This window comes from Chiloscyllium plagiosum, unplaced genomic scaffold, assembly GCF_037043375.1.
Source record: "Chiloscyllium plagiosum isolate Xiang-an unplaced genomic scaffold, Cpla_swu_hap1 HiC_scaffold_11, whole genome shotgun sequence".
Lineage (NCBI taxonomy): Eukaryota > Metazoa > Chordata > Chondrichthyes > Orectolobiformes > Hemiscylliidae > Chiloscyllium > Chiloscyllium plagiosum.
This window is the reverse complement of record NW_028270149.1, coordinates 15,546,901-15,568,802: the sequence shown is the minus strand read 5'-3', so window position 1 is coordinate 15,568,802 and position 21,902 is coordinate 15,546,901. Positions and strand designations below refer to the sequence as shown.

The window sequence follows — 21,902 nt, the reverse complement described above, 5'->3', positions numbered from 1 at the left end:
AACCTTTTCCTTCTTTCTTCTTTCTTTGAGCTCCAACTCCACCTATCCACAAATGTCTTTCCCACTATCATCAGCACAAATGCCATATTTTCCGAGTAGCAATCAGTTCAGAAGAAGGGTCACTGAATTTGAAGCATTAACTCTGTTTCTCTCTCCACAGATTCTGCCTGTCCTGCTAGGTTTTTCCAGCAAATTGTGTTTTTGTACTTCTTACATAGCTGTATTAATTGTAATGAGATTAGCCAGATGGACTTCACAGAATATGTGTTCCCTGATTGGGGCTGTTATTCTGGTCCAATCATAGAGCCCTGGCTGACAGATAAGAACAGGATAATCTGAGGTTCTGTTTATTCTGAGAGCTGGCTCTGAGGGAGCTGGATCAGTGTCAAATACCATACATGTGTATATAAAGGGTGACTTGGCGACAGCATATCGATCTCTGTGGAACAATTTCAATAGTTGTTGGCAGGCAGAAGGCCTTTGTCATCAATAGCAGGTCACTATTTGACAGATTGACCAACTACTTGCTGCTGACCAAAGCTCCATTTGTACACATCCCTTTAGCTCCAGCTCATCTGCAAACTACACTTTAACAACTGCTGGCATCAATAATAACCATGTGTTTCATGCTACTTACTTTAAAACAAAAGCTATCCTTCAGTAATCCTTGGTTTTAAAATAGTACTTTTCTAATTTCAGTCCACAATTGAAAATACATAAAAAGTTATAAAGATATGGTCTTTATAATTGATTTCTAATGCTGTGTCGGTATTTAAATTTATTAGCATTATTCCAAAGTATTCCAGAACATAGAACAATACAGCACAGGAACAGGCACTTCAACCCATGATGTTGTGCTGAACATGACACTAAATTAACCTAATCCCTTCTGTCAGCCCTTGGTCCATATCACTCGATATCTAATATATTCTTATTCTTATCCAAAAGTCCCTTCAACACCCCTATTGTATCTGCCTCCACCACTACCCTGGCAGCGCGTTGCAGATGCCTACAGCTCTCTGTATAAAAAAAACTTAGCCTTCACATTTCCTTTGAACTTCCCCTTCTTACCTTCAATGCATCTCCCCTAATATTAGGCATTTCAACACTGTGGAAAAGATTCTGCCCATCAACCCTATCTATGCACCTTGTAATTTTATAGACTTCTATCAAGTCACCCCTCAGCCTCCACTGCTGTAGAATTTTCTAGCCCCTCTTTATAGCTCATATCCTCAAATCCAGCCAGCATCCTGATAAACCTCTTCTGCATCCTTTCCAAAGCCTCCACATCCTTCCTGTAATGTGGCGACCAGGATTGAACGCAGTACTCTAAATACCGCCTAACCAAAGTTCTGGCACTTTCCCCATTGATCTGGCAATCTATGTCCCCAACCAATTGAGGAGAGTAATTTGGTAAATACAGACCTGGGCTGCTGAGCATGTACCATTTTAAATTGCTTTTCGTTGGGCCTGAAGCAGAGTGGAAGCAGAGCACAGTGTTAGGATGGTTCAGTTGAAAAGTGAATCAGTACATTTCAATTAAAAAATGGACTGCAGGAAATCAGAAGGTGGCTGAGGCCAATTGGCGTGTCCACCCATATCTCAAAATCCTAACTAAAGCATGATCACAAGCTATCTTTGCATTAGCTCCCCCACCCCCAGCACAAACAATAACAGAAGGACTTGCAGAAGCAACAAGATAATTAAATGAAAAAAAAAAAAATACAATAATTTATTTTCTGGGTTTGCTCATGATTGTGTCAGGAGGATGATCTTCGAGTCCTGAAGGCTGAGAGCAACTCTGGAGGGTTGGCAGAACTTTGTTCAAGAAAATGTAGAGGGTGCTGTTTGCTGCAGTGAACCTCCTACTTTTATTATTCACTCACAGGATTGTTCTGCAGGAGGCAGTAGTGAACGGCCTTCTGGAATGGCTGCAGTCCTTGGGTATGGACCCAGAAGGCAGTTAGGAAGGGAACTCCAGAATTGTGAACACCAGCGACAGTGAAAGAGCTTTGATACATTTCCAAGTCAGGATGGTTTGTGGCTTGAAGGGCACCTTACAGATGGTAGGTCTCCCTACGTATCTGCTAGCTTCGTCCTTCTGGGCGGTAGAGGTTGAAAGGGTTGGAAGGATCTGTTTGGATCCTTGAAGATACGATAAAATGGAGAAGCAGTGCATTCGTAACACCAGCATTCTTAGCCCGCATGAGTATAGCTTACTCAGAAACCTTAAGTAAATGTGTAAATAAGTGTGGAAAAATTGTCTGTGGAAAACAGGAAGTAAAACCACTTTGGTTGTTAAATCTTGTCAGCCTTCCCCACTCACACTGCCACCCTGCGGTCATATTGTCACTGTAATTCTTGTCTGCTCAGCCCAGCCATTTCAAGGAGGTCATGTCAGTGAGTTGTTTCCCCTCCTCCCAAACCAACTGGGCCGAATCGCCTTATTAATTCTGTGAAACAAGATAATACCTTTTCTTCGTTCAAGATGCTTTGAGGCTGCAACTCAATGCTATCTGCTGCACTTGTACTTGCACACTTTGTCTGTCCATTACTTAGCTTGGCTGGTTGCCTGTGGAAGCAAGGAAAGCAAAACTATCTTTAAAAAGCTGCAGGAAGCCTCAGTTTTCTCAAGGTTAGTCACCATCAAAAAGACAGTAGAAATGACCATCATTCGTGTCACATGCTCACTCTACAAGATCAAAGTGCAATGGGTCAAGTCATAGAACAGGCTGTTGGAAAGTTTCTGTTGGAACATTTTACCTGGCGAGGAACTAACTGAAAGGACCATTGGCTTCTTGCTGTGACAGCTATTGGAGCACACAATATCCTGCTGAGTTACACAGACCAGTGTATTTCTTTCAGGGACGGTTGGGTAAACCTTTTGGAGTAGGATATGAAAGACGACAATAGGCACAGCATGAGACAATGAAGCTGACCCAGATTTGATTGATCAAATAGCCCTCTTCTGTATTGAAAAAATAGAGCCACACTTACTCTCAAAATGGAGGCCATTTAGCTTATTGAAAACTATCCAATTACTCCCACTCCTTTGCTCTTTCTTTTCTGACCTATAAATATGTGTTTTGCGTGTACACCCAATTCTATTTTGCATTCAATTTGATTCCACCACTCATTTTACAGCCAATGTGACCAACTAGAGTTGCCAATCCCTTCCCAAAGCTCTTACCTTAATGTTGAGGATTTCAAGACAGAAAGAAAACTTTCAAAGCACAAGTGCCAAATAACATCAGCATTAAATAATTCCCTCTCAACATCTGAATGATCATTGTTACAAGTACTTTGAAGAAGATGCTGAAATGAACAACACAGAATTCCTACAGTGCAGAAAGAGGCCATTCAGTCCATTGCATCTGTGATGACCTTCAGAACAGCAACCCTATATTTCCCACAACTCAACCATCTAACCTGCACACTACAAAGCAATTTAGCATGGCCGACCCACCTAACGGGCACACCTTTGGACTGTGGGAGGAAACCAGAGTGCCAGGAGGAAACCCTCACAGGCACAGGGAGAAGATGCAAGCTTCACACAGTCACCCAACACTGGAATTGAATCTGGATCCCTGGCACTGTGAAGCAGCAGTGCTAACCACTAAGCCACTATGCCACCCAGTCTTTCCATTCATGCCAATCTGAACAAAGAGTGTGCAGTGCAGTTCAGGAACAGTTAATTGGGGAAGTGATTTCTCAGGCAGCAGAATTCTGTGCTTGACTGTGGAAAAGGTTCAAATTCAAAGGGTTTTTTTTGGTTTCATAAAATTGGCCTGAAAGCGAACATTTTGTCTCCACAGGGATTCATCAAATCTGCAAGCAAAGGGGACTTGTTAAGCATTTAAATGGAAGTACAAGCTAAAAAAAAAGAAAACTTAGAAAAAATGTTTTTTGATGCACATCATTAAACTTACATCGTGGGGGGAATAATATAGTCTGATGTAAAATTAAATCTAATGGGAACTGTAATTTTTTCCTCACTAAAGGTCACCGTAGCTCATGCTAATGGTCATAAACTGTAGGATCTGACAAATAAAACAACACTAAAACTCAGATAACATTTTTTTTGAAAAAAAAGCACTGTTGCTTAATCATTCAGGGTCGACCAAAGAGCTGAAAAATACAATTTATAATTACTTTCAGGACTGCTAATGCACCAGTGGGCATCAGTTTGGGGATTTGGCATAGTGCAGTTCTACGGTTTGCTGTCTGAGTTCAGTATGTTTCTGTCTCCTCCTGTCTGATTGCTGACAGGGTTTATGCTGAATTCAGAGTTTGAGTGTGAGTCCGGAGACACATTGTGCATCTTTGTTCTGTGTGATGAAATTTTACCAAACAAGTTTTGTCTATGGGCTTGGTTTGATTAAACCCCATTTTGATTCCGATTTTGTGATCAGTTAAACAGTTTTCCGGGATGGTACTGTCAGGGGATAACAATTTTCCTGAGGATATCCTGCTTTCGGAGGGATGGGGCTCACCAATCAATGATAATAAGGTGGATTATAGAACAGACAGCACAGTAAGAGATCTTTTGGCCCACTCTTCCCACACCAACGTCTTTAAAAGATGATTCAACTTTCTCCCTTTGGTCTTTCTCCAGGTCTGTGCAAGTTCTTCCTATTGGATGAAGTTATCTCTGATACTATCGCATCAGATGGGTTTTGAACTGCAGGGATAGCCTATATTATGTGCTCAGGGATGGAGTCCAGCTTAAGGCCTTAACTTTTGAACCCAAAACCAATGATGGTTACATACCTTGATCTGACCGGGAGAGGGGCTGCACTGTTAGAGTTCAGATCATCCTCTTCATCTGTACTACCAATTTCGTCACTCGATGAGGAATATTCTATTGCCTTTCCAAAAGGGCCACTCCCAGTCTTCCCCCTGGCTGGTGTAATCCCCTCCTATTAATTCAGAAACATGTCACTTTAGGCCTTGAAACAACTTTATTAACCCAGTAACAAAAACAGAAGTTGCTGGAGAAGCTCAGCAGGTCTGGCGGCATCTGTGAAGGGAAATCAGAGTTAACATTTCGGGTCTGATGACTCTTCTTCAGACCTCAGATGGAATCAATGTCAGATTTTGGCTGCAGAGTTGGGAGATCACTCACATCTTCATCCATTTGGAAATCCAAATGTCCTCAAAAGTGGTTTCTATCCCATTTAACCATGTCTCCTTATTGATAACTCACAGTTGGTCGGTGCTCCCATACCTCTGGGATTGATTCTGCCATGTCACCTTGCTATGGGAATCTCCACATTGCCAGTAATTCCAGTCTTTTTTCTCCCCAATTCTATTGTAACCATTTACATCACCTGTGTGCGCGTCTCCTTTTTATTCTTTACTGGTCTTATTACCATCTCCTTTTACCTTGCACCATCATCCTTTTTGTTATTCAATCACTTGTGCCCCCCACCTTGGCAGACCCCTTTGCCTTCCTTACAAACCTTCACCCACTATTTCCATGCTATATTTGTTCACAATCTGTTAATCTTGAATAAACTAAGGGAAAATAGATATGTTGGGGCTTGGCTGAACACCACAAACCTCCAGCATCCTTTTGAAACAAATGCATATAAGGAAAAACGTTGCTTAATTGACAGATATTTCACTGAGATCTATTTTTCTATGGCTCAATGTTTTTATTATCCCGGTCTCTGTGGAAGTATTTCAGCCTGTTCAAATAATTAAAATAATATCATTAATTATTTCGGTTTCCTGTAGAAAGATAGAAGTATCAAGTGCTTGTAATGTCTGTTATTGATACTTTAATGCCTGGCAGGTATATGTTTTTAAACTCCCCTGTCCTTGGCATTGTTAAATTAGGGCTATTTGGCTCTGTTTCAGGTGTATTCTGACCATAGTGCTATGAATTGGCACGAAGATATTAAGGTCTTTGGCAATGATGGCGAATGGAATGTTATAGGATATCATGGATGTGTCACAGGGAGTGGATTGTTGGTGAGGGGGTCAGGAACATAGGGGGTAATATTAAATAAAACAACCAGGACAAAGATCTGGTGAATCAGGGTTGACCTATAACATTGGCAGAGTTACACCTGAAATGTTGACTTCTCCACCTCCTGATGCTGCCTGGCTTGCTGTGTTCTACCAGCCTCCTGCTTGTCTACCTTGGATTCCAGCAGCTGCAGTTATTTTCGTCTCTGACCCTTGGCATGAACAGCTGCTGTTGTCACCTCCAGCCCGACTTCAGCATATACTTGGAACCTTGGCTTGAAAACTTTGCCTTTCTCCTGAGGTAGGTGGGCTGAACTGACAGATTCCAACATGAAATTCCATTCCCTTCAGAGATAGTTCTGAATGGTTTGATTAGAACAACAGCAGAGATTAAGTGGCTCAATTATAAAGCCAACTTGGATACACTTGGCTTGGTCCATTGAGTAGAAGCTTGGGAGTGACTGACTGGGGTCTTTAAAGTGATTACCTGTAATATTCTTTTGCATGACTGAATCTGATTCGGGGGTGGGGGTGAGTCAGTTTTGGATGAAATTATGAAACAAAAAGCTGCTTTTCGCACTAAGGACTGTGATAATATTCCTCCAAATAAATGTTGAGGGCAGGTTGGATGAAACCTGCAGGACTGAAAACGCTATTTTTTGGGGGATGGGGGGAGTGTGAGTGAGGATTTTGGGGATGTGGAAAACAAAGGCAGTTAGATTAAGCTAGGGTACAAATCAATCATGATCTAATTGAATGTTTGAGCAGGTTATGAGGGGTCTACAGTACCTTCTCTGCCAACAGAACAATGTTAAGTAGAAAAAATAGATATATAGAATCTACTGAATATTTAGAATCTATCAGATATTTACTGTTGGAGAAATATATGCTGATGTAGTTTGAACAAGGCACAATGGCTGACAAGATCGGAGATACATTTCTGTGTTAAATGCCAACATGAGATGACTCACAGTATAGTTCCTCGATAGTGGGTAACTCCGTTTCTCTTCACATCGTCTGTTAAGTTGCTTGTCACTTTGGCTGGAGGAGTTGGGTAAAGGTGCTGCAAATCAAGAAGAACGGGAATCAACAACAGCAGTCCATGTGGAATTTTGACAATTCTATCAGAGTGAGGCTGTCCCAACTGATCATGGCAATTTAGGTCAACAGCAGAAACAGAACTGCAATAACAGAACAATTCCTATCTCATTCTAGATGTTTGGGGTTGACAAACATAATATATGCAGAAATGCTCCAATGTGCTAAATTTGCTCCTAACTGTAACAAGGTCAGCCAGGCGGACCTCAAAGAATATAAGTTCCCTGATTGGGGCTGTTAATCTGGTCCAATCAGGGAGCCCTGGCTGACAGATATAAACAGGAGCGCCTGAGAGCTGGTTCTCAGGGAGTTGGACCAGTGCCAAGTAATATGCAGGTATAAATTAAGACTGACTTTGTGATGGGATACCGGCCTCTGTGGAAATATTTCAGCCTGTTCGAATAATTAAAATAATATCATTAATTATTTCGGTTTCCTGTAGAAAACATTAGATTTTTGTGAAAACGGAAGCCATCATGCTATACAGATTGCAGTGCTCCAGAGAAAGTAAGTGGAATGGCAATAAATGAAAAGTCTTGTAGCAACATACTGATGCAAAATAAAAGCAGCACCAATAGAAGCAAAGTTAGCAGGGCAATCTCATCAACAGAATCCCTTTCAAAACCAGTAACAAACAGGTATGGTTAGCTTTTGCCCCAGACCACCCTATTTTGTTTAGAATTTAGAATATGTTGCTCCATCAGTGAGTTTTATAGCATATTGGTGAGCTTTGACTTAAAGAACATTGGATTTGTTAGCACAAGTTAATGGGATTGACGGTTTTGCTGAGACACTTTGGATTAATGACTGGGATTTAGGAATTGTAGCTCACGATGGTGACTGTAGAGATTTGATAAATGCATCGCTGTGATTCCTCATTTCATCCATGTGCTTGTGTAAATGGAAATATGAGGTTAGAACAGATATAACATGTGGCTGGCAATACGGTGCAAGAGGGAGGTTTTTGGATCCCTGGAACATTTATTCTGGATGTGGGGAGGTGGTTCTGATAGATCCGATAGTTACATCTCAACAGAGCTGAGGCCAACTGTATTGACCGGCTGTGTCTTAGCTCTGGTGAGCACTTAAACAAACTTGGGAACTGCAATTGGAAACTGCATGCAAGAGAAAGGAGAAACAAAGTTGGGACCAGCACAAGGGGGAATGCAGTAGTCAGAACTCTGAAGTAATGTGGACATTTTTAACTTGAATTTCCAAAATGTGTTTTTTTAAAAAAGATTTGATATAGCCAAAAGTGGTAAATTAGTGTAACCATAGGTAACCACAACCTGAGGAATGGAGCCCAGTAAGCTTCAGGGATGATAAACACAGGGGGCATAAAGCCATGATGATAACAAAGACCTGCATCAAATTAAGGCAGGGCTGGGTACTGAGTATTCCTGGATACAGGGGCTTCAGGAAAGATAAAAAAGGAAAGAAAGAGGGGAGGTTTGGTGAGGAGAATATCACAATGCCAGAGAGAGAGGACATCCTATTGGGAGGAGGGGTCAGAAACAGAATCTATCTGATTTGAATTTAGATGTAATAGAGATATTATTGCACTATTTGAGATGTTTTATGAATCACCAACTAGTGGGAAAGGCACAGAGGAGTAAATCTACAAAGAGATTATAGAGAAGTGAAAGACAGTGTTAACGTAATGGAGGAACTATAATTATTCTAATATAAAGTGGATAATGGTAATAAAGTAAAGGGCTTTTTTTACAAGCATGTTTGAGAGAATTATATTGATCAATAAATTTCAGCCCAATGAGGAGGCATTGATAGATTTGGATCTCGGAAATAAGCTGGGTCAAGTTTTTTAAGGCAAAGATAGATAGACATTTGAATAATGAGGGAATCAAGAGTTATGGGTAAGTAGATCTGAGTCCATGAAAAAATCAGCGTTGATCTTATTGAATGGCAGAGCAGGTTCGATGGGTCTATTCCTGCTCCTATTTTTTATGCTCTTATGTTCTAAGCAGATAAAGATAGGCAGACAACATTTAGGGAAGAGTGACCTTTGTATTGTTAGGTTTAAGTTGGCTACAGAAATGGACAAGGAGTAATTTAGAAGAGAAATACTAAAAGGAATGGTGATTTTAGCAGGGTGAGAAAAGACTTGGCTTATGTAATTTGATTGGCAGGTAAAACTGTAATGGAACAATGGGTTCCTGTGAAGAAGGAGATATTTTGGGAACAGTTAGGTTACTCCTAAGCAGGAGCAAGGTTCAGGTAAGCAAAGCCAGAGCTCCCTGATTGTTGAAAGAGATAGAGAGTAATATGAAGCAGAATGGGTAGGTGTAAGTTAGATAACAGGTTGTGAGCACAAGTATGAAGCAGGCTAAATATAGACAAATGCAAGGAATATGTAAAAGGATTTCGATTTCCAGAAGGCATTGAAAAAGTGCCACATTGTTCCAATAATTGTCAGAACTCTGGATAATGTGGACATTTTTAATTTGCAAATCCAAAATGTGCTTTTTTAAAGAGGGCTGATATAGCCAAAAGTAGTTGCAGATGTCAATTAACTGGCTGTTTAGAGAGAGTAAGAGAGAGAAAAGGGGAAACGGATATACAAACACATAGAGAGCCAGGGAGAGAGGAACCAGTGGAATGTAATGCCGAACATGTCAAAGAAACTTCAAACTGACTGGACTGTGACTTCGCCTGACTTTAAAGAAAAGAAGGAACACATGACACCTGCTCGACAACAAGTCATTCTCTTTGAATTATGTTTCAAAGTTTAAAAATATTTAATGTGTATTCTTCAAAGGGAGAAATAATGACAAGAGTTCAAAACATCATTGAAATGGAAGCATGAGACTGAGCACTCTGTATGTGCCAGCCGGCGCCTAAGAGTTATTGCATTATGAGGAATCAAGAAAATTTCCCCTTGTTACCCCTGTGTAGCAGGGCAAAAAAAGGGAAATCCTCCCATATTTGAGTATGGAAAAAATGCTGTAGAGAAGACCCAGGACAAAGAAATCTTAATTGGCCGAAAGAAAACAGCTAAAAACCAGGATATTATGAGAAGATTAGATTATATTCCCTACAGTATGGAAGCAGGCCCTTCGGCCCAACAAGTCCACAGTGACCCTCCAAAGAGTAACCCACCCAGCCCCATGCCCCTATCCTATATTTACCCTTGACTAATGCATCTAACACTATGGGCAATTTAGCATGGCCAGTTCACCTGACCTGCACATCTTTGAATGGGAGGAAACTGGAGCACCCGGAGGAAACCCAAGCAGACACAGGGAGAATGTGCAAACTCCACACAGATAGTCGCCCGAGGCGGGAATGGAACCCAGGTCCCTGATGGTGTGAGGCAGCAGTGCTAATCACTGAGGCACCGCCCAGAAATCTTGGAAAGAAATTGCAGGCCCCTTTCAGAACTATTCGCATCATCTGTAAATACGAGTGAGGTGCCAGAAGACAGGAGGATGGCTAATCTTGTTCCCTTGTTTTGAATAGGGATGTAAGGAGAAGCCTGGGAACTGTAGACCTGTGAGTCTGACTTCAGTGGTGCGTAGGTTGTTGGAGATGATTCTGAAAGATAGGATTTATGTACATTTGGAGAGGTAAGGCATGTTTGGGGAAAGTCAGCATGGTTTTGTGTGAGGGAAATCATGTCTCACAAACTTGATTGAGTTTTTTGAGGAAGTAAGCAAAATGATTGATGAGGGCAGAGCAGTAGACATTGTTTACTTGGATCTTAGTAAAGTCTTTGGCAAGGTTCCACATGGTAGACTAATGAGTAATGTTAGATCACATGGGATTCAGGGTGAGCTTACCAATTGGATACCAAATTGGCTTAATGGCAGGAGAAAGTGATGTCTGCAGATGCTGGAGATCAGAGCTGAAAATGTGTTGCTGGAAAAGCGCAGCAGGTCAGGCAGCATCCAGGGAACAGGAGAATCGACGTTTCGGGCATAAGCCCTTCTTCAGGAATGGCAGGATACAGACAGCATTGTTGGAGGGTTGGCTTTTGGAATGAAGACCTGTGACTAACAGTGTTCCACAGAGATCGGCTCTGGGTCTTCTTTTGTTTGTCATTTATATAAATGATTTAGATGACAATATAGAAGGCATTGGTCTGCTATTATACAAAACTTATTGCTAGCCACTAACAATCCCCATTTGCAGTTATTCATCCTCCAAGACTGATCATTATCTACTCCTTTGTATGCCCAACTGTTATAGAGTCATACAACACGGAAACAAACCCTTCAGTCGAACATAATCCCAACTACAGAGGAACCTTAATTATCCAAATGGCAATTATCCAAATTCCAGATTATCCAAATAAGATCTCACAGTCCCATAAAAATGTTACATCAAAGAGGTATGTGAGTTCAGATTACCTGTACTGAAGGACATGTGAAAACGCTGGCAAAAACAAAAACACAAGCACCTCATGCATCAGCGACTGGATTTTGTTTTAACGTAAGGGTTGGATACACAGCCCTTTGCAAAAGTAACTGCTTTATTCATGTCACTTTACCAGGCTGTTCATGAAACAAATGGCAGTGAAAGTAAACACATGAGCGAGGTGGTGTTTCTGTCTTTCTACCTCGACACAGAGTTCAACAAAACCTGACAAATGCTCTTGTGATTGTAGAAGCTGTTCGGGACCTTGTTTAATGCTAGGATTTCATATGTTTATGTGATAGTAAGGGTTTAGTCCTTCTCAGTTTAACCTGCCAATTTGCAGAATGCAAAGACTAAATTGTTGAAATAGCAGACTCATCAAAATTATAGATTTAAACAAACTCTTCGGTGGAGTAAAGCATTACAGCAGTATGGCTTCCCTTGTTTAAGGTCAAATTGATTATCTCAATAATCGATTATCCAAATAAAATACTGCCCGCCCGAGTTGCTCGGATAATCAAGGTTCCTCTGTAACCTAGTCGCACCTGCCTGCTCCTCGCCTGTAACCCTCCAAATCTTTTCTATTCATGAATTTATCTAATTATATTTAAATGTTGTAATTGTACCCACAGCCACCACTTCCTCAGGAAGTTCATTCCACATGTGAATCACCCTCTATGTAAAAGATTTTCACTTTTTTAAAAATCTTTTTCCTCGCCCCTTAAAAATGTACCCCCTATTCTTGAAAACCCTCATCCTTCGGAAAAGACAACTACCATTAACTCCATCTATACCTCTCATGATTGATAAACTTCTATCAGGTCTCCTCTCAATCTTCTACGCTCCAGTGAAAAGAAGTCACAGCCTATCTAGCCTTTCTTTGTCACTCAATCTTCTATACCTGGCAACATCCCCATAAATCTCTTCCGAACCCTGTCCAGCTTGATAATATGCTTCCTATAACTGGGTGAACAGAACCGGACACAGTATACCAGAAAGGGCCTCACCAATGTCCTGTACAACCTCAACATGACCTCCTAACTTCTATAGGAGAAAGTGAGGTCTGCAGATGCTGGAGATCAAAGTTGAAACTTTATAGCTGGAACAGCACAGCAGGTCAGGCAGCATCCAGGGAACAGGAGATTCGATGTTTCGGGCACAGGCCCTTCTTCAGGCCTGAAGAAGGGCCTGTGCCCGAAACGTCGAATCTCCTGTTCCCTGGATGCTGCCTGACCTGCTGTGCTGTTCCAGCAATAAAGTTTCAACTCCTAACTTCTATACTCAAAGGACTGAGCAATGAAGGCAAATGTACCAAGCACCTTTTTAACCACCTACCTAAATGTGACACAAACTTCAAAGAATTATGTACCTGAACCCTTAGGTTCTTCTCTCTCTCTGAGCTCTATCTCCACCTTTCATTTGCTCCTCATCCCCTCTCCTTACCCTATCTCCGGCACAAGAAACGATAGTTCCTGATAGTTACAATCAGTTCTAAGGAAAGGTCAGTGGACCTGAAACGTTAACTCTGATTTCTCTCCATAGATCCTGCCAGACCTGCTGAGCTTTTCTGGCTTTTTCATGCTTTTAGAAATGATAGTCCGTCAAAATTAACATGCACTTGGGCAAGTGTGGATTAATTACAGGAAATCAGCATTTCGTTGGGTGAGAGGGGAAAGATATAAAAGAGACCTAAGGGGCAACTTTTTCACGCAAAGTGTGGTACGTGTATGGAATGAGCTGCCAGAGGATGTGGTGGAGGCTGGTACAATTGCAACATTTAAGAGGCATTTGGATGGGTATATGAATGGGAAGGGTTTGGAGGGATATGGACCAGGTGCTGGCAGGTGGGACTAGATTGGGTTGGGATATCTGGTCGGCATGGACGGGTTGGACCGAAGGGTCTGTTTCCATGTTGTACATCTCTAAGACTCTATGAGAATGGGATTGAACTTTCCCATTTTCATTAAATATGTTTTGTTGAATGAGACTTTTGATAGTGTAGAGTGACTTTTCTCACTCCATTTTCTGTTCTTCACTTCATTAATGATGAAAGCAGGCTCTTCAGTCCCTATCTTGTGCGATTGCACGGCAGAACAATAGAACAGTTATGGCAGAGAAAAAGAACATTCAATGCATTGTGTCTGCATTAGTCAAGTAAAACAACAGCCTGCTCTACCCTCACTTTCCAGCTCCTGTGCTTCACCTTACAGGACTTCAGGTGAAGATCCAGGTCACTTTTTAAATTAATTAAGGATTTCTGCCTCAGCCATCAAACGCAGCAGCAAATTCCAGACACCCACCATCCTCAGCTTGAAATGAACTTTTTCCTGTTCCTCTAATCCATCTACCAGCCACCTTAAATCTGTCTCCCTGGGTAGTGGACCTCTGCATTTTTAGGGGGCACAGACCCCTGAGACACGTCTTCCCTGTTCACTCCTTCTGAACACCTTGTTATTTTGCACATCTTGATTGAGTTACCCTCAGCTTCGTCTGTTCTGAGGTAAACAGCCCTAGCCTAACCATTCTTTCCTCACAGCTGCAAATTTCAAGCCCTGGCAATCTTTTCAGAGCAGTTTGTCCTTCCTGTAATTTGGTGACTCAACGTACTCAAAACTCTAGCTGTGGCCAAGCAAACAATATCTTATATTGTTCCAGCATTCTACTTCTGCTTTTATACTCAATGAATCCCACATACATTCTTTATTACTTTATTTACCTGTCCTGCCACCTTCAGAGAACTATGGACATGTACTCCAAGGTCTGTAACTTCCTCTCAATGCTCTCTCACATATTGTGTATTCCATTGTCTGTTTGCCCTCCCCAGTTGCATAATGTTCACTTCCCAGAATCCCATTTGCTACATTTCCATCCTCTCAACCAAGTCAACAGCTATCCACTTCATAATCAACTGTATGGCCAAAATTAGTGCCATCTACCTCCCACAGATTAGTGTAAAATATTAATATGTATCATAAACATTGAGGTCTGTGAAACACAACTAGATACTGTTTTCCATTTGCAAAAACATTAGTCAACCTCTTGTTTCCTGCCTCTGACTGACTCATAGATGGTACATACTGTGTTGATAGTAAATAGAGTGCAAATTGAGTGCGATGGATGTGGTGCCAGTCAAGGGGCTGCTTTGTCCTGGATGGTGTTGAGCTTCCTGAGTATTGTAGGGGCTGCACCCATCCAGGCAAGTGGGGAGTATTCCATCATATTCCTGACTTGTGCCTTGTAGATAATGGTTAGATTTTGGGGGAGTCAGGGGGTGAGATGCTCACTGTAGAATTTATAGACTCTGACCTGCTCTTGTAGCCACTGTATCTAACTGGCTAGTCCAGTTTGTGGTCAATGGTAAGCCCCAGAACATTAATAGTCGGGGATTCAGTAGTGATAATGCCATTGAACTTCAAAGGGCAATGGTTCTTGCTGGATCTGGTGCATGACTGCGAAAGGAATGAAAGGATGAATTGATTAGGTGAGATTACTGGGCATTGCTGCATATATAAGTAATGTGACCAACTGGGCAAAGGATTTATTTTCTTGCTGTGAAATTCCACTTCATTCCCTAAACCAAACTAATTCTTCATAAGGCTGATGTTTTAGACAATTAATGGTGAAGAAGTTCTCTCTCTCTTTAGATCAGGTATGCATTTATAAACAGGGGACACTACACCCACTTGATAAGCAAGCATAAAGAAGAATGGGATGTGAAAGAGTGAAGAATGCAAATTCTGAAGCAATTGTGAAATAGTGGGGAAATCACACTTTGTATTTGCCATAGAAAGGTTCAGTTGGAACTATCCCAGATAACACCATTATAATCTCACTCAATGCGGTTTTGCTTGTTATGTTAAATAGCTTTGAGAATTTTACAGGGAATGAACAAGTCCCACATTCTTGGGAAGGCTGAATGTGGTCCCCAAGGCTGTAATTAGCATGCTCACATTCCGAATTACCAAAATGCGATACAGTTCTTTAACAACTGGGGTTAATCCCAGTTCAGCTTGTGATAGCACAATGATTAAACATTTTGTTATTAAATTGTTCGCAATGCAGTTCCCTGTTTCTATACCACAGGTCACGAGGGGTTCACAGAACATGACAACAACACTCGAGGTAAGTTTGAAAGAGAAATTGTGTTGGTCAGAGTGCACGACAAGGGCCACCTTCATAGTATAAAATTATTTTTGTCAGATCACAACAAATTGGGAGCAATCCTTTTTTCAAACTGCAGGCATGTGTAACTGAGGTTGTTAGGGAGCCCAGTAGATAAAAGGTTCAGAAAATTAATATAATGTACTTTGAACAACTCGCACAGAAATGCACAGAGTCACAAACAGACAGCAAGGCTCTTGAAACTGGTTCAGAACTAACGATGGGTCAACTGAATCAAAATCAATGAGACTTTGGTGGTATCATTGGATCTCTGAAGTAAGTAGTGGCTATTGATGGAACTCTTTTCAGGGCTGTAGCAGTTTGTTTATTGGTTAGTTATTCCCTCAGTAACAGTTTAATAATCAGTAATTAGGAGCAGGGAGAGGAGGACCTGCTGGTTATTGTTTCGCTTGATTTGTGTTCAGTGCTTTCTGAATGGGGTCAGTTTGTAACTCACAAAGGCCACAACATGTGGTCAGTAGGACAACAGCTGATCTTTGTTGTTGCACTTTCCTCCAGCTCCCCATTCATGAAGCATCAGATCCATTGGAGAGAATTTCCAATTACAGAAACCCTGACTCAGTTCCACACTATCAACCCGAAGTTGACTTTCATCATCTCCCCAGCTCTCTGTTATTAATTGGAGGACCCCAGTTGTGTGTCCAGTGGTTTTCAAAACTGCTTCAGTTGCCCTCTGTTTCCAAATCTAGACACTCATTTCCTGACTGAGTCCATTTTATCATACATGCAAATTTCACTCCAGAGCATGTCTCAAAGCTTCACCCATTCTTTCATCTTAAACTTATAACTTACATTGGATTTTCAAAACAACTCTAGCTCACATCTTGGCCTACTATGGCTCCATCAATGTGAAGTGCTGACTTTCTTGCTAGTGGTCAGTTTCCTCTCCTCTGGTATTGTCCCACTCAAAACAACTGTCATTCATCCACTCTTTAAAACAAACCACCCTTAACTTCCTTATTGTGGGAAACTACTGCCCCAATTCCAACTTCCCTTTATTCTCCAAAATCCGAGAATATGCAGTTCCCTTCCAAAACCATGCCTACCCTTCCTGCAATGCCAAGATTAACACTCTTCAGTCAGATTTTTGCTGTACAACTTCACTGAAATTGCCTTAATTACAGGCATAAATGACTACTTCTGCGGCTGTGATAGAATACCAATCATTACTCTTCTTGAACTGTCTGTGACCTTTGACATGGTTGACTCCTCAGTCACCATGCTCACTCTCAGAATCCCTATCCTGTGGAAGCAAGCCATTTGGCCAATTGAGTCCATACTGACTCTCCGAAGAACATCCCACCCAGACCCACCCCATTTCTGTAACTCTGCACCTCCCATGGTCAACCCACCTAACCTGCATACCCCTGAACATGACGGACAATTTAACACACGGTCAATTCACCTAACCTGCACATCTTTGGACTGTGGGAGGAAACCTGAGTGCCCGGAGAAAATGCAGACATGAGGAGAACAAGCAAACTCCACGTGGACTCGACTGAGTGGGTAATCGAACCTGGATGAGTGTGGTGAGACAGCAGTGCTAACCACTGAGACAGCATGTCGTTCAGCACGCAACACCCTTGCAGAACAGGATTGGTATCAGCTAGTTTCACCCTTGTCTATCCAATCTTCTGTAAATATCTCTTTTCCAACTCTCACATTCTAGAGTGCTGCAAAGATATTTATGTGGCCTTTTGCTATCGCTAATCTACATTGCGTTGAATGCAACACATGTTGTCCTGGGGTATCCATCGGCATTATCATGGTGGGAGATGATGATGCTTCCAATTTCATACAATGTTGGTTTTTACGCTCGGGTGAATGAGCTGAGGGCCAGAAGCGAGGATATGAGGGTAGGGAAAACATTGAGTGAACACCCACAAAATAAAGGTAAAGCAATTAACCGCAGCAATTATGTGATTGTGCTAAGGATGATTTCTGTTTGGATGAGTGCGTTGATGACAGTGTGAGTGTGTTAATGAAGGTGGTTTGGATGAGGGGGTTAATGACAGTAGTTTGGATGAGTGGGTTACTGACAGTGGTTTAGATGAGGGGGTTAATGACAGTAGTTTGGATGAGCGGGTTACTGACAGTGGTTTAGATGAGGGGGTTAATGACAGTGGTTTGGATGAGTGTGTTAATGACAGTGGTTTGGATGAGGGGGTTAATGACAGTGGTTTAGATGAGTGCGATAATGACAGTGGTTTGGATGAGGAGGTTAATGACAGTGGTTTAGATGAGTGCGTTAATGACAGTGGTTTGGATGAGCGGGTTAATGACAGTGGTTTGGATGAGGGGGTTAATGACAGTAGTTTGGATGAGTGTGTTAATGACAGTGGTTTGGATGAGGGGGTTAATGACAGTGGTTTAGATGAGTGCGATAATGACAGTGGTTTGGATGAGGAGGTTAATGACAGTGGTTTGGATGAGCGGGTTAATGACAGTAGTTTGGATGAGCGGGTTAATGACAGTAGTTTGGATGAGGGGGTTAATGAAAGTGGTTTGGATGAGGGGGTTAATGACAGTAGTTTGGATGAGGGGGTTAATGAAAGGGGTTTGGATGAGGGGGTTAATGACAGTGATTTGGATGTGTGCGTTAATGACAGTGGTTTGGATGAGGGGGTTAATGACAGTGGTTTGGATGAGTGCGTTAATGACAGTGGTTTGGATGAGCGGGTTAATGACAGTAGTTTGGATGAGTGCGTTAATGACAGTGGTTTGGATGAGGGGGTTAATGACAGTGGTTTAGATGAGGGGGTTAATGACAGTGGTTTGGATGAGTGCGTTAATGACAGTGGTTTGGATGAGGGGGTTAATGACAGTGGTTTAGATGAGTGCGTTAATGACAGTGGTTTGGATGAGCGGGTTAATGACAGTAGTTTGGATGAGTGGGTTAATGACAGCGGTTTGGATATGCGGGTTAATGACAGCGGTTCGGATGAGGGGGTTAATGACAGTGGTTTGGATGAGCGGATTACTAACAGTGGTTTGGATGAGTGCATTATTGACAGTGGTTTGGATGAGGGGTTTAATGACAGTGGTTCGGATGAGGGGGTTAATGACAGTGGTTCGGATGAGGGGGTTAATGACAGTGATTTGGATGTATGCGTTAATGACAGTGGTTTGGATGAGTGGGTTAATGACAGTAATTTGGATGAGGGGGTTAATGACAGTGGTTTGGATGAGGGGGTTAATGACAGTAATTTGGATGAGCGGGTTAATGACAGTGGTTTGGATGAGGGGGTTAATGACAGTGGTTTGGATGAGTGGGTTAATGACAGTAATTTGGATGAGCGGGTTAATGACAGTGGTTTGGATGAGTGCGTTAATGTCAGTGGTTTGGATGAGGGGGTTAATGACAGTGGTTTGGATGAGGGGGTTAATGACAATGGTTTGGATGAGTGGGTTAATGTCAGTGGTTTGCATGAGCGGGTTAATGACAGTGGTTTGGATGAGCGGGTTAATGACAGTGGTTCGGATGAGCGGGTTAATGACAGTGGTTCGGATGAGCGGGTTAATGACAGTGGTTTGGATGAGGGGGTTAATGACAGTGGTTTGGATGAGCGGGTTAATGACAGTGGTTTGGATGAGGGGGTTAATGACAGTGGTTCGGATGAGCGGGTTAATGACAGTGGTTTAGTTGAGGAGGTTAATGACAGTGATATGGTTGAGGAAGTTAATGACAGTAGTTTGAGTGGAACAGTACCGGAGGAGAGGAAATATTGCACAAAGTAGATGTGGAGCTGTGGAAGGTTTGAGCATTTTTGAGCTTCCTAAGTTCACAGGAATTTAATGGCAGCACGTCAGCTTGATGGGATAGTGAAACCTTTGAAGTGGATTCTGACATTTATCTGAAAAGGTTTAGCATCTGCACACTACGAAGTAATGTTCAGCCCATACACAATATTTGTGTCACTTCAGTTGGACTACTGTGTGGGCTCTACCTGATTGGAAGGACAAGCTTGAGAGAAGGTACATGTAGATTCAATGAGACAGTGTCTGGTATCTGAAATCACAAACATTGGAGGAGGAGGTTGAGAGGTGGTCTTTTTGGAGGCGTATAAAACCATGATGGGTATAGTTAGGGTGAATGGAAGGTACCTTTTCTCTGAGGTGTGGGATTTCAAAGCTAGGGGACACTTTTTATGGTGAAAGGAGAGAGATTTCGGAAAGACAGCAGAGACAATTCCTATGCACAGAGTGTGGTTCACATGTAGAATGAATTTCCTGAGAAAGTTGTGGATGTGGACATAGTTACAACATTTAAAAGACAACATTTCCAAAAATAAATGAATAGGAAAGGCTTGGAGGTACATGGGCGAGCAGTAGGCAGGTTGGACTAGTTTAGTTTGGGATTATCTTTGTCATGGACTGATTGGATCAAAGGGTCTGTTTCCACGCTGTATGACTCCATGACTCTATAGCATGGGAAACAAAATTGGGTCCTTTCTAATTAGAACAATGCAGAGTGTGAGGGGATGGACCAGGTCAAATATAAGCAGACTGCTGGCAATTGTTGGGTGGTCTAGAGCGAGGCAACTTCAAATACATAACTAAATGCAGAAGGTTTAGAACAGGAGGAAGGAGAAGCTTCTCTGGACACAGAATTGTGTGGCTGTGGAATTCATTTTCATTGTTGCTGAATGTAGCGGAAGTTGTGTTAATAATTTAGGATTAGATTAGATATGTGAATAAGGGAATGGGGGAATGAAGGGATATGGGAACAAGCAGTGTAGAAAGTAAACATCAACACAGCCTCATTAAGCTGAAGTTCCCTTTTACTGTGTCGTAAATTCTACATATTATGATGTTGAGACATGTTTCATACTTAAATTCTCAAAATTGGCAAAAGCCTGGGAACTTGGTGCCACACCTCTAACTTCCGTTAGAAAATATGTGACTTTTTGGGGAAGTTGTAGGGTGCGGCACCAAGGGAATGTAAAGAGAAACATCACCGAAGCAAAACTAATGGGCAGAGTAGTGCAATTTCCTCTTCGCTTTGTGACACAGAATGCAGTGACAAACACAAACTCTCCCGTGTTTCTGTCAAGACGACATTATGGGAAGAAACCTGTGCCGTGGCCACAGACTCACCTGATACAGTGCGGGAACTGTTTCGGCTGCCACTCTGCGAATTGTTGCCAGGGAAATTGCTTCTGACTTGCTTGGCCGGTGGGCTCTCCACCCTCTCCCACAGGGGCTGCAGTTCAAAGTTACTGCACAGAAACACAAACAATCCACAATCGGTCAACCATGTTGGGACAACTTTTCATTGCCGACTGGCAACAGCTTTTATTCAGGATGATGGGAGGAGTGTTCACCAGACAAGAAACCACTTTGGTTGCCTGCAGTTTTCAAAACGTCCGTCTCGACATTCCGTGGCAATATCTTAGATCTCTGTATTACTGGCTAAGTCAGAACAGCGAAGCCAGAGACAAAATAGCTTGCATCTGTTCATTGTGCTTCAAAAGTTTAGGTCATCCCAAATTGCTTTATTCTGGATCAGTGGTGCTGGAAGAGCACAGCAATTCAGGCAGCATCCGAGGACAGGCAAAATCGACGTTTCGGGCAAAAGCCCTTCATCAGGAATAAAGGCAGAGAGCCTGAAGCATGGAGAGATAAGCTAGAGGAGGGTGGGGGTGGGAGAGAGTGGCATAGAGTACAATAGGTCAGTGGGGAAGGAGATGAAGGTGATAGGTCAGGGAGGAGAGGGTGGAGTGGATAGGTGGAAAAGGAGCTGGGCGGGTCGGACAAGTCCGGACAGGTCAGGGGATCGAGTTTCTGGAGGTTAGAAGCTAGGATGAGGTGGGGGAAGGGGAAATGAGGAAACTGTTAAAATCCACATTGATGCCCTGGGGTTGAAGTGTTCCGAGGCGGAAGATGAGGCGTTCTTCCTCCAGGCGTCTGGTGGTGAGGGAGCGGCGGTGGAGGAGGCCCAGCACCTCCATATCCTCGGCAGAGTGGGAGGGGGAGTTGAAATGTTGAGCCACTGGGCGATGTGGTTGATTGGTGCGGGTGTCTCGGAGATGTTCCCTAAAGCGCTCTGCTAGGGGGCGTCCAGTCTCCCCAATGTAGAGGAGACCGCATCGGGAGCAACGGATACAATAGATGATATTAGTGGATGTGCAGGTAAAACTTTGATGGATGTGGAAAGCTCCTTTGGGGCCTTGGATGGAGGTGAGGGAGGAGGTGTGGGCGCAGGTTTTACAGTTCCTGCGGTGGCAGGGGAAAGTGCCAGGATGGGAGGGTGGGTCGTAGGGGGGCGTGGACCT

At 42.5% G+C, this 21,902-nt stretch overlaps 1 protein-coding gene across 6 annotated transcripts in view; it reads right to left on the bottom strand.

Annotated features, from left to right (window-relative positions):
- The window catches only part of LOC122557427 (mitogen-activated protein kinase kinase kinase kinase 4), a 317,468-nt gene that overhangs the window by 77,308 nt on the left and 218,258 nt on the right, over nucleotides 1-21,902 (bottom strand). For all 6 annotated transcript variants that reach the window (XM_043705152.2, XM_043705149.2, XM_043705150.2 and 3 more), the window contains exons 17-20: nucleotides 20,725-20,846; nucleotides 6,945-7,036; nucleotides 4,771-4,919; nucleotides 2,473-2,572 (exon numbers count right to left, since the gene is read on the bottom strand). In XM_043705152.2, the coding sequence (XP_043561087.2) occupies nucleotides 2,473-2,572; nucleotides 4,771-4,919; nucleotides 6,945-7,036; nucleotides 20,725-20,846 (463 nt within the window). The remainder of the gene's footprint in view (nucleotides 1-2,472; nucleotides 2,573-4,770; nucleotides 4,920-6,944; nucleotides 7,037-20,724; nucleotides 20,847-21,902) is intronic.